Source organism: Maniola hyperantus, chromosome 9, assembly GCF_902806685.2.
Source record: "Maniola hyperantus chromosome 9, iAphHyp1.2, whole genome shotgun sequence".
In the NCBI taxonomy this organism is placed as follows: domain Eukaryota; kingdom Metazoa; phylum Arthropoda; class Insecta; order Lepidoptera; family Nymphalidae; genus Maniola; species Maniola hyperantus.
This window is the reverse complement of record NC_048544.1, coordinates 15,282,369-15,297,076: the sequence shown is the minus strand read 5'-3', so window position 1 is coordinate 15,297,076 and position 14,708 is coordinate 15,282,369. Positions and strand designations below refer to the sequence as shown.

At 40.0% G+C, this 14,708-nt stretch overlaps 1 protein-coding gene across 1 annotated transcript in view; it reads left to right on the top strand.

The window, feature by feature from the left end:
* The first annotated feature begins 315 nt into the window (after positions 1-315).
* Positions 316-14,708, top strand: part of LOC117985236 (calcium/calmodulin-dependent protein kinase kinase 1) — a 131,772-nt gene continuing 117,379 nt past the window's right edge. Inside the window, exon 1 of the mRNA XM_069500912.1 lies at positions 316-559. Coding sequence (XP_069357013.1) covers positions 527-559 — 33 coding nt within the window. The 5' untranslated portion in view covers positions 316-526. The remainder of the gene's footprint in view (positions 560-14,708) is intronic.

Genomic DNA, 14,708 nt, shown 5'->3' with positions numbered 1-14,708 from the left:
TCTATCTCCATTCCAAATTTCAGCCAATTCCGTCCAGTAGTGTTTGCGTGATTGAGTAACAAACATCTACATCACTTTCACATTTATAATATTAGTAGGATTACAAGTTACAACCCCCTGCCGGGAATTGAACCCGAGACCTCCCACTAATAAGACAACAGCGCTTACCACTGCGCCAGGGAGGTCGTCTTCATACTATTAGCGCAGATAGATATCAATTTACCGAATACATAACAAGTGTGAACCTAGACACTAGCCCCTGGTTGCCATGGCAACGGGGCGGCGCGCGCACCCAGTCACCACCAACCACCGGGCCGGACCAGTCGCGTTCTAAATCCGAATGTAAACAAATTTCTTGTAAACATTCCATTTTCGAACTGACGAATCGGATTTATTGACGCCGTTCTGTTTATTTTTGGCGTAATTAGGTCTTAAGACTTATGGTTTCGGGTGTGCGGTATTTGGTTTAGATTTCATGGTGTTTTCATGTTTTCCATTGTGTTATGGTAGCAGGCACGAGTAATAAATGGCAGAAGACGTTAAGTGTGGAGGGGGGACGGTAAGTAATTGTGTTTTTTCTTTTTCTAACTATAAAAAGCTCGTAACTATGTACTTTCTGTATTATATATGCAAGTTTTGGTAGGTGTACCTACCTATGCATATGCAAGTTTCAATGCGACTTGACTCAACTTTTATAAATGTGGCAACTTTAGGGCAAAGGTAGGTTAGAATGTACAAAAACCGAAGTAGTAGTCGCTCTACAAATCATTCATAATGATATCTACTTATAGATATTGTAAAATGTGAAGGTAGGTCTGTTTGTATGTTAGACCCTCATCGTATCCCATTTTACAATTCGAACCGCTAAGATTTGGAACACCCTTCTAGCATCAGTTTTCGCCTCCAATTATAATATGGGTAACTTAATTTTTTTTAAACCCATTCATTCTGAGAGGAGACCCAAGTTCAGTAGTGAGCTGGCGATAGGTTGATGATGATGATGATGATGGGTATATTGTGGAGACCGCGTACTAGTAAACATAGCGTGGGGCGTGAAGTTCCAGCGAAAATAACAAGAATGAGGGTAGTTCGCTGCCCATGACAGCTCGAACTTCATCTCTCGCAGCACCGCAGGCTCGTTGTGACCACCCGGTTCCGTTTTTCCTTTTGAGGTACGGAACCCTAAAAATTAAAAAGCCCATAATCCTGTACGGATGGTAAGGAACCCTTCGTGTTTAGTCTGACTCGCACATGACCGGTTCTTTTTGTTAGTTACATTTCTTTACAGTTGGTACTTACAAAATAACAGAAAAGGGTCACAGTTGTGTCACAGCTTGTCACGTAAAATTTGTGGGTTCGGGCTTTATCCGGCCAGTTGGGGCCGCTTCACATTGTGACCCTTTTGACGGACAAATGTAATCGCAGGACATTCTACGGCGCAATCCTAAAAGATGTAACTCGAGATCTATGTTAATACATTTAGTACCCCTTTTTATTTTACGCTTAGAAAATTTGACACTTGTCTAACGATTTTAAGCTTATTTCGTGGTTTAACGACATAATATTTTCTCAAATTAATCGTGGTATTTAGGTTTAATATAGGTTACGGTTTAAACACACGCCCAATACTTGATGAACTTTTTACTTACGAACCACGAAAATCAATTGAAATACTTTTTAAGACAATATCTAAGAATGAAGTTTCAATTTTATAAACAACTTTTCATTGTAAAACGGTAAATGGGTTTATAAAGAGGGCCTCATTAGCGGCCGTGAAGTTAGAAAAGAGACAATGAGTAGATAGGTGCTATAATGAAAAATGCCATAAGGCGGTCACTGAAAATCAGCGTTGGGGCGTCTGGTATAGAGGTGTCAAATACAGGTTCATGTGTGTATCACAATATTATCACGTGTTACAGACAAATATTTAATAATTATTAACGTTACATTATTTTGTTACAAAAAAAAAAATTGCTTGAACCGTGAGGCGCAAGCAGAAAAATGGGTGCAATCGATTTTCGACCTTATTGACATACGTCAGAAAACAGCATTTTAGCAATCTATGAATTATACTGAGCAAGAATATGACAAAAAACAACTTTCTCATAACCGTCAATAAGGTCGAGATTTGCTTGCACCGATTTCACCATGAGGCGCAAGCAGATAAATGGGTGCAAGCGATTTCCGACCTTATTGACATAGGGAACAACATTTTAACAATCTATGAATGATACCTACTAAACAAGAATATGACAAAAAACAACTTTCTCATAACCGTCAATAAGGTCGAGAACTAGGGTATAGCTTGTATTTAACTCGATTGATTTAAATTTTAAATTTTACTCTTAATAGGTACCCAATCCATACCTTCGCGACAGGTCGAAATGGCAATCGGGGAGGGAATGCCCCGCACACCCGCACGGCCCCTGTGCTAACCCAGTGCGGGCGAGCGAGGGTGACGTGCGGGTGTGCGGGGTGTCACCCCCGCCTCATACCCCGATTGCTATCTCAACCTGTCGCGGAATACAGTACCTAGTACCTACCTATGTATGTAAAAATAAAAACAAGTAGAACGATAAAGCAATGTCAAGTAGATACCTACAATACAATAGGTAGGTAAGTTTACCTAGTTACCTATAAAAAAATCTTTTTAGTAGGTAACTACTATATTTATTATCATACATTTCTACATATTTATTATCATACGAATTATAAAATGATGATGATGATTTCTAAAAAGAACAATACCACTTCACGTACCTAACCTATTACCTATAATACTTAAATGTATGATAATACCTACACTTTGAAATACAATTTTCTCATACGATTTATAAAATGACGCAAGTATTTCCAAAAAGAACAAATCTACTATAATAGGTATTATTAACGCGCGACAGAAATCTATCACAACACAAAAATGTACCTAATCTACATTATTTTGCCTAATCTACATTACAATTATTCGCATTAAATATTTATCGACACTCAAGTTCACAAATAAATAAAACTGCATTCAAAATTTATTACGAAACAAACAAAATGATAAAAATACTAGCCGCATACTCGTATCATCACAGTCAACATGTAACAGGCCAATACGAAAATTCGATGTAATAATTATTCACCGTCGAATCGCGACGATATTTGTATTCAGCTGTACCTACCTAATATATTTTATTCTAATATCGTCGCTCGGTCGCGCCGCGCGCGGCGTATCAAAGATCGAACACCTTAGTTATTTTTTAGGAAGGATTTTCTCAAATTTTCACTACTTATTATATATTGTATTCAATTTTGTTTTAATCTAAAAACGAATATCTTGAATACATTTATATATTTAATAAATTTATTAGGTACATTATTTTTTGACACCTCTAGTCTGGTACCTCAGATATTTGCTCTAGAGGTTTGTGTCTGAGGGCCCGACGTCTCAACACAAGCTGAGTGGCCTACCTGTTCGAGGTGTTGCACTGCTGTACAGGACGATATTGCCTACACCATGTACCACCTAAATACCTCGAATAAACATTATTCTATTCTATTCTATTCTATTCTATAATGGGATAATGGGAACTGTCATGCGTCACGGCATTCCGTCTGCAGACTGGACCATGCAATTAACCTTTGACTTTTTCCAGTACACGACAGGAAACATTGTAAATCGACCTTTAAAAAGAGACAGCGATTTCCTAGTTCGGTTTGTTGTCTCTGTCGTTGAGACCGACAAAATGTCACATGGGCATGAGTGACAGAGACCACGTTCTACAAAGCCTATATCTCATTCTAAAGGTCGATGTACAATATTCTTGCCCTGTCACTGTACTAACTTTTTACTCACGAATCACGATGGTCTCACGTAAAATCAATTGAAATACTTGTTAAGATCCCTAAGAATGAAGTTTTAATTTTACAAAAAACTTTTAATTGTAAAACGGTAAATGGGTTTATAAAGAGGGCATCATTAGCGGCCGTGAAGTTATTAAGAAATGAGAGACAATGCGTAGATAGGTGCCACAATGGGATAATGGGAACTGTCATGCGTCACGGCATTCCGTCTGCCATACAGTCTGCAGACTAGACCATGCAATTAACCTTTGACTTTTTCCAGTACACGGCAGGAAACATTGTAAATCGACCTTCAGAAAGAGACAGCGATTTCCTAGTTCGGTTTGTTGTCTCTGTCGTTAAGACCGACAAAATGTCACATAGGCATGAGTGACAGAGACCACGCTCTACAAAGCCTATATCTCATTCTAAAGGTCGATGTACAATTTTGCTTGACCGCCACTGTACTAACTTTTTACTCACGAACCACGACGGTCTCACGTAAAATCAATTGAAATACTTGTTAAGATCCCTAAGAATGAAGTTTTAATTTTACAAAAAACTTTTCATTGTAAAACGGTAAATGGGTTTATGAAGAGAGCCTCATTAGCGGCCGTGAAGTTAGAAAAGAGACAATGAGTAGATAGGTGCCATAATGGGATAATGGGAACAGCCATGCGTCACGGCATACCGTCTGCGATACAGTCTGCAGACTGGAGCAAGCAATTAACCTTTGACTTTATACTGAACGTGCATTGGTTTGAACAGAGATAAAAGTCAGTAGAGATATTTTAAACCCCTATTTCATCCCCTTGGTGGTTGAATTTTCAAAAATCCTTTCTTAGCGGATGCCTACGTCATGTAGCTCTATCTGCATACCAAATTTCAGCCCAATCCGTCCAGTAGTTTCAGCTGTGCGTTGATACATCAGTCAGTCATCTTTTCTTTTTATAATTTAGATTTCGAAATAAAAATTTGCAAGAACAACGAATGTTACGAACGCAAACAAAAAAAAATCAACGTAGTTTTCCAGCCAGCTTACTTGGTACCTACTATTTCAAACTGACGTGATTTATTCTTCACGAACGGCAAGACTGCATTTCCCTGTGGAAAAGTGTGGAAAACAATTTTATTTGTCTTTGTAATGCAAATGTCGTACCTATGTACCTACCTACTCCGTAGATACTGAAGGTACTCACAAGATTTAATAATAATAATTTTTAATATTAGTAAGCGTAAATAATAGTTTTTATTGTCAGGCCTTAAATTAACCTTTTATATTTATTATGTATAATTATATAGTTGTAACTACACATATAAAAAGTTACAATAAAATAAGTTACTTACATTAAACATTAAAGTCAAAGTCAAAGTCAAATGATTTATTCAAAATAGGTAATTAATAACTCTTTTTGATGGTCAGATATTGGATTTCTAAGATATAGTGGTGATAATTATTACGCAAACTTAAAACTAAAGCTACGAGGGTTCCACTTACGTTTAACTGAAATGGTTAAAAGCTCATTTCAGATGTCACAGGTCACAAGTATAGATATTAGGTACCTATTTTGTATTCTAACCCTACCCTTCCATCCCATCCTCCTTAAAATGATCCTATCCTTAACGTTGTTCTGCTATGGATCTCCTCATTTCCTCATTGATCACGTAGAGAAACTCCGCACATAGCTCTCTCCATCGCCCGCTGAGTGACTCTGAGCTTTCTTATGAGGCCCATAGCACACAATATAGTATATTAGCCCATAGTTATAGCGACCATGTTTCAGATCCATACGTCCACTGGCTATAATCTTTATTTAATAATCTTTATTTTCGTCAGACATCAAGGCCCACAGTATTATGTTAGTAACCATCTTAACCTATGTTAGTAACTATATTATAATATAATGTATGTTAGTAAGAGACTTATTCTATGTTAGTTAATATAACTATAACTATACCCATGCAAAAAAACCGGCCAAGTGCGAGTCAGGCTCGCGCAATGAGGGTTCCGTACTACAGTCATATTTTTTCGACATTTTGCATGATAATTCAAAAACTATGATGCATAAAAATAAATAAAAATCTGTTTTAGAATGTACAGGTGAAGACCTTTCATATGATACCCCACTTGATATAGTCACTCACTTCGAAAGTTGAAAATACTAATTATTAGTTCATGACCACAATTTAATTTTTTTTGTATGATCTAACCCTAAATTCGCGGTTTTCAGATTTTTCCCCAAATTTCAGCTATAAGATCTACCTATCTGCCAAATTTCATAATTCTAGGTCAACGGGAAGTACCCTGTAGATTTCTTGACAGACAGACGGACAGACAGACAGACAACAAAGTGATCCTATAAGGGTTCCGTTTTTCCTTTTGAGGTACGGAACCCTAAAAATCACGTCGATCCGTTGCTCCGTTGCGACGTGATTGAAGGATAAACCAATAAACCTACAAGCTAACAAACAAACACACTTTCGCATTTATAATAACGGTAGTGATGGATTGTCTCTTTGTTAATATTACCGTAACAAAAAAAATACAATTTGTAACGAAAGGTTTGTAAATATTTAAGTAAATAGATAATAAACCGTTGCTTTCAAAGTTCAATCATGAATTTGTAATGCGATTTCGTTTTCAGCATTCCGGCCCACTTTTATATTTTTCGGAACAAAGGCTTGGGCATACACAACGCGTGACGACACGCGGTACTAATGCCAAAGTCCCCATTGAACATTGAGCAGCCAATTACTTGCTTCCATTTTGCCTCCCTATAATTTTTAAATAGAGCGTTCATTCAGCGGGTGTTTTTTTTTAATATTAGCCATGTTAAATGACTAATATTCCCCTTTCCTCTCCAACTAAGCGCCAAGCTTGTGCTAGGAGTAGTTGCGACATTAGTGCAACGGGCAGAGTTTGAACCGTCGTTAACCTCTCGGTTTTCAGTCCACTCCTTTACCCGTTGAGCTATTGGGGCTCTTGCCTCTTATGTACATGCAACTTGAGTCGTTTCGCTTGCCAATTCATGGCTGATTCGCAGCGAGCGATACGCGCGGTACACTATATTAGTATACTAATCATTTACCTTCTCTTTCAAGTTGAGTTCTAATTAAAATGTGGGTACCTTTAAGTCAAGAGTGAATAGGCATCTTCTATGCAAGTGCGCTCCCATCTTAAGCTGCATCTTCACTTGCTTAACAGGTCTGATTGCAGCCAAGCGCTAGTCTATAAATTAATAAAAAAAGGTAGCGATCAATACACCGCTCAGAGTTAGCCTAATAGGGGGACACTGCCTAAAAGATATAAGTAGTCTCTGCAATTTGCAATTTTAAACACACTTTACCAAACTAAAGTAAGTACCTACACTAGCTTAGTTCAACGATCCTAACGAAAAGTTCCTGTCGAGCGTCATTGCCGTCGTCAGTTGTGTGTGACCAAGCCTTTATGCATTATTTATGAAATAAAGCATTACTTTTGATAAATAATGCGCGAGCGAGGTCGGCCTGAATTATAAACCAAACGGAAAAGCTTCCAAACAAAGGGATTTAGGCAGTGGTCCGACTGGCGGCGATGAACGAGAAACGAGTAGAACAAGAAACATAAACGAGTTGGCGATTAGGGGGAAGCGAGTGTGTAGTTCCGATAGTTTTGTCAAGTGCGACGAGCGATTACTCGCGCCATTCGCCCGCGGTCGCTCAGTCCTGTGCAAAACTGCGCGCGCGTTACACGTGTTCAAGCGAGCGAGCATCGCTGAACGAATATCGCTGAGCTAGTTTATTTTTGAAAGCTCGTCGCTCAGCGATAAAACTAGTAAAGCGAGTCGTTGCCGGCAGTGTGAACAGTCAGAGAGCAACTGTTGATATATGCATCTCTTTCATTTACACGGAATGTTCATTTATTGTGCGTTTCTTGAGAGAGAAAATCGCCGACAGTTAGTCGTTTTCTCGCCGGCGCGGTCGGACCACTGCCTAAATGTTGAAGCAACAATTATTTCAAAATTACGTGTAGGTATTTAATTTGTGGAATTTCAAAGTTATTTTGAAAGTTCAGTCGTTTCGGGTTTTAATCCCGCCAGTAAAGCTACGGTCACATCTGCGCGCCATGAATTTTTGCAAGACGCGATGCGGGAGCGTCCACTACGCGAATCATCGCGTTAGTTTTATTCATAAATCGACGATTTTAGTTAGACCATATGCTGTTTTTTTTAATGGAGATAGCGAGCAAACGAGCAGGCGGGTCACCTGATGTTAAGTGATTTCCGCCGCCCATGAACATTTGCAGCACCAGAGGAACCGCCGATGCGTTGCCGGCCTTTTAGGAATCTGTTGGTCCGCCCCTTGAATAACCCCATGTTATAATCTAGTGGGAACACCGCCGATGGGAGTTGGTTCCACAGTTTGCATGTGCGTGGAAAGAAGGATCTGTCACAGCGGACGGCCGAAGTGAACCAGACACCCAGGTGGTGAGGGTGAAATTCCTGGTGGCGCGCGGTGCTGTATATTATAAACTTGTAAAGACTTGTAGGTATGATTTAAAACTGTTGAAGATATTGTGTAAACTATTATGTATTGAAGTCGTAGCTAGCAGATAATAACAATAATAAAAAAATTGTTGCGTATCGCAATTTCTTCTGAACACACAAAAAGTCAAATTACTCGAAAATAGTTGATTATACACATTAGGGTTCATTTGGTTGCAAATAACTTCGCCTACACCGCTTTAACGGATTGCCGACATAATATACCAGATACACTGTATACGTACAACGTGCACACCTGAGCGACTGTAGTAGTCGCGTAGGTAGGTGGAGGTAGGTAGGATTTTGGCGGGACGTTCCGATTTTTCAAGTCAAAATCAAATTTCCCGCGCGGGACAGGTTCAGTCCCGCTTTTCGGGGATAACTCGTGCGTGCAGCGTGCTGAGGAAACGTGAGTGGGTGGCACAGCTACAAGCCCGACAAGAAAAAAATCTGTAAGATGTCTTATTGTCTTTAAGATATCTTTAGGAGTACTATTTTCTTGTTGGGAAGCCCGCCCGCCCGGAGCGTACCTAATGAAGATAAGCGCGCGATTTTTGCTATACATATATTGTCACGTAAACGTCATTTGAGTTCAAATAAAAAGATAAATAGGTTTTTTTTATTCAGATACAAGTTAGCCCTTGACTGCAATCTCACCTGGTGGTAAGTGATGATGCAGTCTAAGATGATAGCGGGCTAACCTGGAAGGGGTATGGCAGTTTTTATTAAACCCATACCCCTTTGGTTTCCACACGGCATCGTACCGGAACGCCAAATCACTTGGCGACACGGCTTTGCCGGTAGGGTGGTAACTAGCCACGGCCGAAGCCGCCCACCAGACCAGACCAGAAATTTAGAAATTATAAAATTCCAAACCCCTGCCAGGAATCGAACCCGGGACCTCCCAGCCAGGGAGGTCGTCAAATATTAAACGGCATTATCGGTATTTAAAAACTTCTGATTATATGCGTTTTTTTAACATGTCCCGCTTTCGACGAAAGAATCCCGCTTTTTCACTTAAAAAGTTCCAAAATCCCGACTTGGCAATTAAAAAACTGGCAACGTGTGCGGCTGACGATGACATTACCGCTTCGTAGTGGATTTTTGGATTAGGTTGTTAGGTTGTTGGTGTCTTCCGCGTAGTTCTACATAGATATTGTTGATTCTTCATGAATAAGATACATGACTGATGACACCAACATCTGGTAAGATACAGAAAGGCGCAAAGCATCCCCTTCGGAGTAATTCAATTCTCTCGGTCGCGGAATTGCCGCTCGGGTAAAGTGGTTTTGCATAAACTTATCTCGAACGTTGCAGTCAAAAGGGTTATTTTGTAAGACTGTTTGAGAGCTTCAAAATTGTATCTTGTATTCTTTAATTTTAAAAACCGGCCAAGTGCGACATTTTGCACGATAAATCAAAAATTATTATGCATAAATAAAAATAAATAAAAATCTGTTTTAGAATGCACAGGTGAAGCCCTTTCATATGGTACCCCACTTGATATACCTAGCTATCTTACTTCAAAAATTGAAAATACTAATTATTAGTTCATGACCACAATTTAATTTTTTTTTGTGTGATGCTACCCTAAATTCACGGTTTTCAGATTTTTCCCCAAATGTCAGCTACCTGCCAAATTTCATGATTCTAGGTCAACGGGAAGTACCCTGTAGGTTTCTTGACAGACCGACAGACAGACAGACAACAAAGTGATCATAGAAGGGTTCCGTTTTCCTTTTGAGGTACGGAACCCTAAAAAAATGAAAACGTGTTCATGATGTAATTAGTATTTTCAATTTTCAAAGTACCAAGTGGGGTATCATAATATGAAAGGGCCTTGAAAGGGCTTTACCTGCACATTCTAAAACATAATTTTATGCATAATAGTTTTTGATTTATCGTGCAAAATGTCGAAAAAAATACCCAAGTACGGAACCCTCGGTGCGTGAGTCTGACTCGCACTTGGCCGGTTTTATTTTTTCTAACAGCAATTTCACGATTTCGATTCAAAGAAAATGGTAGGTAAGTAATATTATAAATCCAGGAAGATGTTAATTAAATGCCCCTCGGCGAAATCGCAGATCCGTTTGTTGAGTAGCATTAAGAGAAGTCTGCCTAGCGCGCTTCCCATACTACCGTAGTTCGGTTTTCAATTGATTTTAATCAATCAAACTCAATGAAATGCTGTAGTCTACTTGCTTCTCATTTGAATATTAAAAAACCAAACTCAATGAAATGTTGTAGTCTACACGTATGTACCTACTAGTCTAGAAACCAATATCTATGTATATGTGGGTTGCCAGGTTTCCGTAAAAATATCTATAGTACGCGACAGGTTGAGATGGCAATCGGGGACGGAACACCTCGGACACGTGCGCTATCCCGGGGCGGGCCAGCGCGAGTGACGTGCGGGCGTGCGGGGCGTCACCCGGGATCATACCCCGATTGCCATCTAGATCTGTCGCAGACTATAAGTAATTTTATGGATAGACGGATATTGTAAATTCTTGAGCTCGTGTAACTTAACAAAAATATTTTAACGAGTCACAGTATGTATGCTTGCCGCTGCAACAACTAATAATAAAAAATCAAAATGGCCGCCATGCCAATTTAAATAATTAAAAGCATGTAGTGTCATATCTTTCACGATGGTACGGAACCCTTCACGTGCGAGTCTGACTCGCACTTAACCGGTTTTCTTTAACACTGTTCAAAACCAAGTTCGAATCACAAATAAAAGAAACGAAACGAAATGAAAGAAGAGAAACGGGGTAAAGGTGGAAATTCCTTAAGATTATTTATTATTACTTTGTAACTATAATTTTGGTACATGAAAATAAAAATAAATAAATAAAAATACAAAAAAATAACGGAAGTTTTACGTACCAACACAAAATGAGAACCAAACAATTTTACGTTTGCACGGAGCGCGCTACGAAGAAACTCCTCTTAAGGAAGAGGAAACTCCGATATCGATTGAAATGGGGGAAATGAATTACGCAGTGTTCCGTTTGTTGTTATGACCGTAATAAATGCCTGAAAGCCCTTGCCGCCAGGATAAGTAGGCTTTACGGTATGAGGTGTCGTTTTACTCTAATCACTTTTACAATAATTAATTCCTTTTGGCATTTTCATATCTCTCTTGAAATCCATTGACGATAACCGCATTAAAATCCGTTGCGTAGTTGAAATTTCTGATAAGAAGACAATTTCTTAATTACTAAGGTAACTTGAAACCGGCCAAGTGCGTGGCGGGCCACCGGACGGACGGACATGGCGAAACTATAAGGGTTCCTTGTTTATTACGGAACCCTAAAAAGGATCCCGGGATCGGTTCGAAACTAGACAGGCTTACGTCGACTATAAATACGTGACTAAAGATGGATTCTTTACTCACGGGAATTCTTTACTTACTGGGAAAGCTTTGAGAATAAGAATACCCCGAATTCTGCAAAGAAGAGAAACGGGGTAAAGGCGGAAATTCCTTAAAATTGTTTATTCCACTTGCAGGAAATTACGAATACCTACAAGCGCTGCAAGCGACGTACCGGAACTAAGTTCTAGTTCCCAGTTCTCAGATCCCTCCTTTTTAACAGAAACCCGCGTACTTGGGAGAAAGGTTTATGAAAGTTGGATTTTTATGTGAACTTGGCAAAAAGACGATCTCCCTGGCGCAGTGGTAAGCGCTATGGTCTTATTAGTGTGAGGTCCCGGGTTCGATTCCCGGCAGGAGTTAGGAATTTTAAAATTTCTAAATTTCTGGTCTGGTCTGGTGGGGGGATTCGGCCGTGGCCGTGGTTCTCTTCCGGTTTTGCTGTAGGGTGGTGCAGAATACTAGACCAGCCGAGACAAAATAAAAGCCCAGATAAAAGTTAGGTAATGTAAGCCCCCATACTAGTATAAGTATACCTACACTCGGTTTCATTGAAATGAAAGGGAAAAGCTGAAACATTTTGGCGCCTTGCCAGCGTCTCACTCGTGGTTTTACTAGTCTTACTTATGTAGGTACATGTACCTATATAATATAGGGAAGATAGACAGACTAAAGATAGTTGTACACGATCTCCCCCCCCCCCCCCCCCCCCATAGACAGACATAACAGAACATAGTATCATAAGGTATAATTAATGCGGGCGAGCGCGGGTGACGTGCGGGTGTGCGGGGCGTCCCCCCGCCTCATACCCCAATCGCCATCTTGATCTGTCGCGGACTATTGGTAGGTACTTTGTTCGTTCGTTTTATTATAGACTAGCTTATACCCGCGATTTCGTTCGTGTGGACTACACAAATTTCAAACCCCTATTTCACCCCCTTAGGGGTTGAATTTTCAAAAATCCTTTCTTAGGGGATCTCTACGTCATAATAGCTATCTGCATGCCAAATTTTAGCCCAATCCGTCCAGTAGTTTGAGATGTGCGTTGATAGATTAGTCAGTCAGTCAGTCAGTCACCTTTTCCTTTTATATATTTAGATAAAAACAGTTAGTTTAGTGAAGCACCCTCGGACAAGCTGTGTAGATTTCATCTAGAGAGCCCCTCCAGCGTCACCGTCGCGCGTCGCTCGCTCGTAGAGACCCTTAACCTTGGCTTTGCACCACCCTGAAGCTTTCAGCCTTCGAATAGAATCAAGGGTAAAACGTTTTTGTTACCTATACCAAAACAAAATTATTACAAAACTTCAGATAGGCAAAGCTCATACAATCTATATATATAAAAGGAAAAGGTGACTGACTGACTGACTGACTGAATGACTGACTGACTGACTGATCTATCAACGCACAGCTCAAACTACTGGACGGATCGGGTTGAAATTTGGCATGCAGATAGCTATTATGACGTAGGCATCCGCTAAGAAAGGATTTTTGAAAATTCAACTCCTAAGGGGGTGAAATAGGGTTTTGAAATTTTGTAGTCCACGCGGACGAAGTCGCGAGCATAAGCTAGTTTTATACTATGTAAAGAAGATACATAAAAGGAAAAGGTGACTGACTGACTGATCTATCAACGCACAGCTCAAACTACTGGATGGATCGGGCTGAAATTTGGCATGCAGATAGATATTATGACGTAGGCATCCGCTAAGAAAGGATTTTTGAAAATTCAACTCCTAAGGGGGTGAAATAGGGTTTTGAAATTTTGTAGTCCACGCGGACGAAGTCGCGAGCATAAGCTAGTTTTATACTATGTAAAGAAGATACATAAAAGGAAAAGGTGACTGACTGACTGATCTATCAACGCACAGCTCAAACTACTGGACGGATCGGGCTGAAATTTGGCATGCAGATAGATATTATGACGTAGGCATCCGCTAAGAAAGGATTTTTGAAAATTCAACTCCTAAGGGGGTGAAATAGGGTTTTGAAATTTTGTAGTCCACGCGGACGAAGTCGCGAGCATAAGCTAGTTTTATACTATGTAAAGAAGATACATAAAAGGAAAAGGTGACTGACTGACTGATCTATCAACGCACAGCTCAAACTACTGGACGGATCGGGCTGAAATTTGGCATGCAGATAGCTATTATGACGTAGGCATCCGCTAAGAAAGGATTTTTGAAAATTCAACTCCTAAGGGGGTGAAATAGGGTTTTGAAATTTTGTAGTCCACGCGGACGAAGTCGCGGGCATAAGCTAGTTGTATTATATAAAGTAAAGATCTATCGCCTCTATAATGGAGAGTGTTCCGAAGAGTTGTTTGATCTCATTCCACCCTCCTTTTTCTACAACCGCACCGCACGCCACCGCAATCAATTCCACCCTCACCGCCTGGGTTTCTGGAGCACTTCGACCACCCGTTGTGCCAGATCCTTTTTTCCACGCACATGCAAACTGTGGAACCAACTCCCATCGGCGGTATTCCCTTTAGATTACAACATGGGGTTATTCAAGGGGCGGACCAACAAATTCCTAAAAGGCCGGCAACGTATCGGCGGTTCCTCTGGTGCTGCAAATGTTCATGGGCGGCGGAAATCACTTAACATCAGGTGACCCGCCTGCTTGTTTGCTCGCTATTAAAAAATAAAAAAACGTACGCTTTTATGTGTGACATAAATTATACGCCTAGCGACATAGACATAGTAAGATATTGGCGTGGCCTACATTTGGATTTAACGCACCTTTTGACACCTACGAGTGCTTCAAAAATCGTGGTCCGTCACCGGAAGGGGTGACAAGCGCAAGGCTCCGCCTGGTGGTGAGTTCTAGGCCTCGAAATCCCAAATCCCAGACATAACGTGAAATTATTTTGAATATTATGTTATTAAATACACTCGTTTTAAAAGGTTCCAATTACTTTTGTTAGACCATCAAAAAAACTCGTTTCACTCGCATTTTTGTTTTGTAAACTGTAAGTTGTA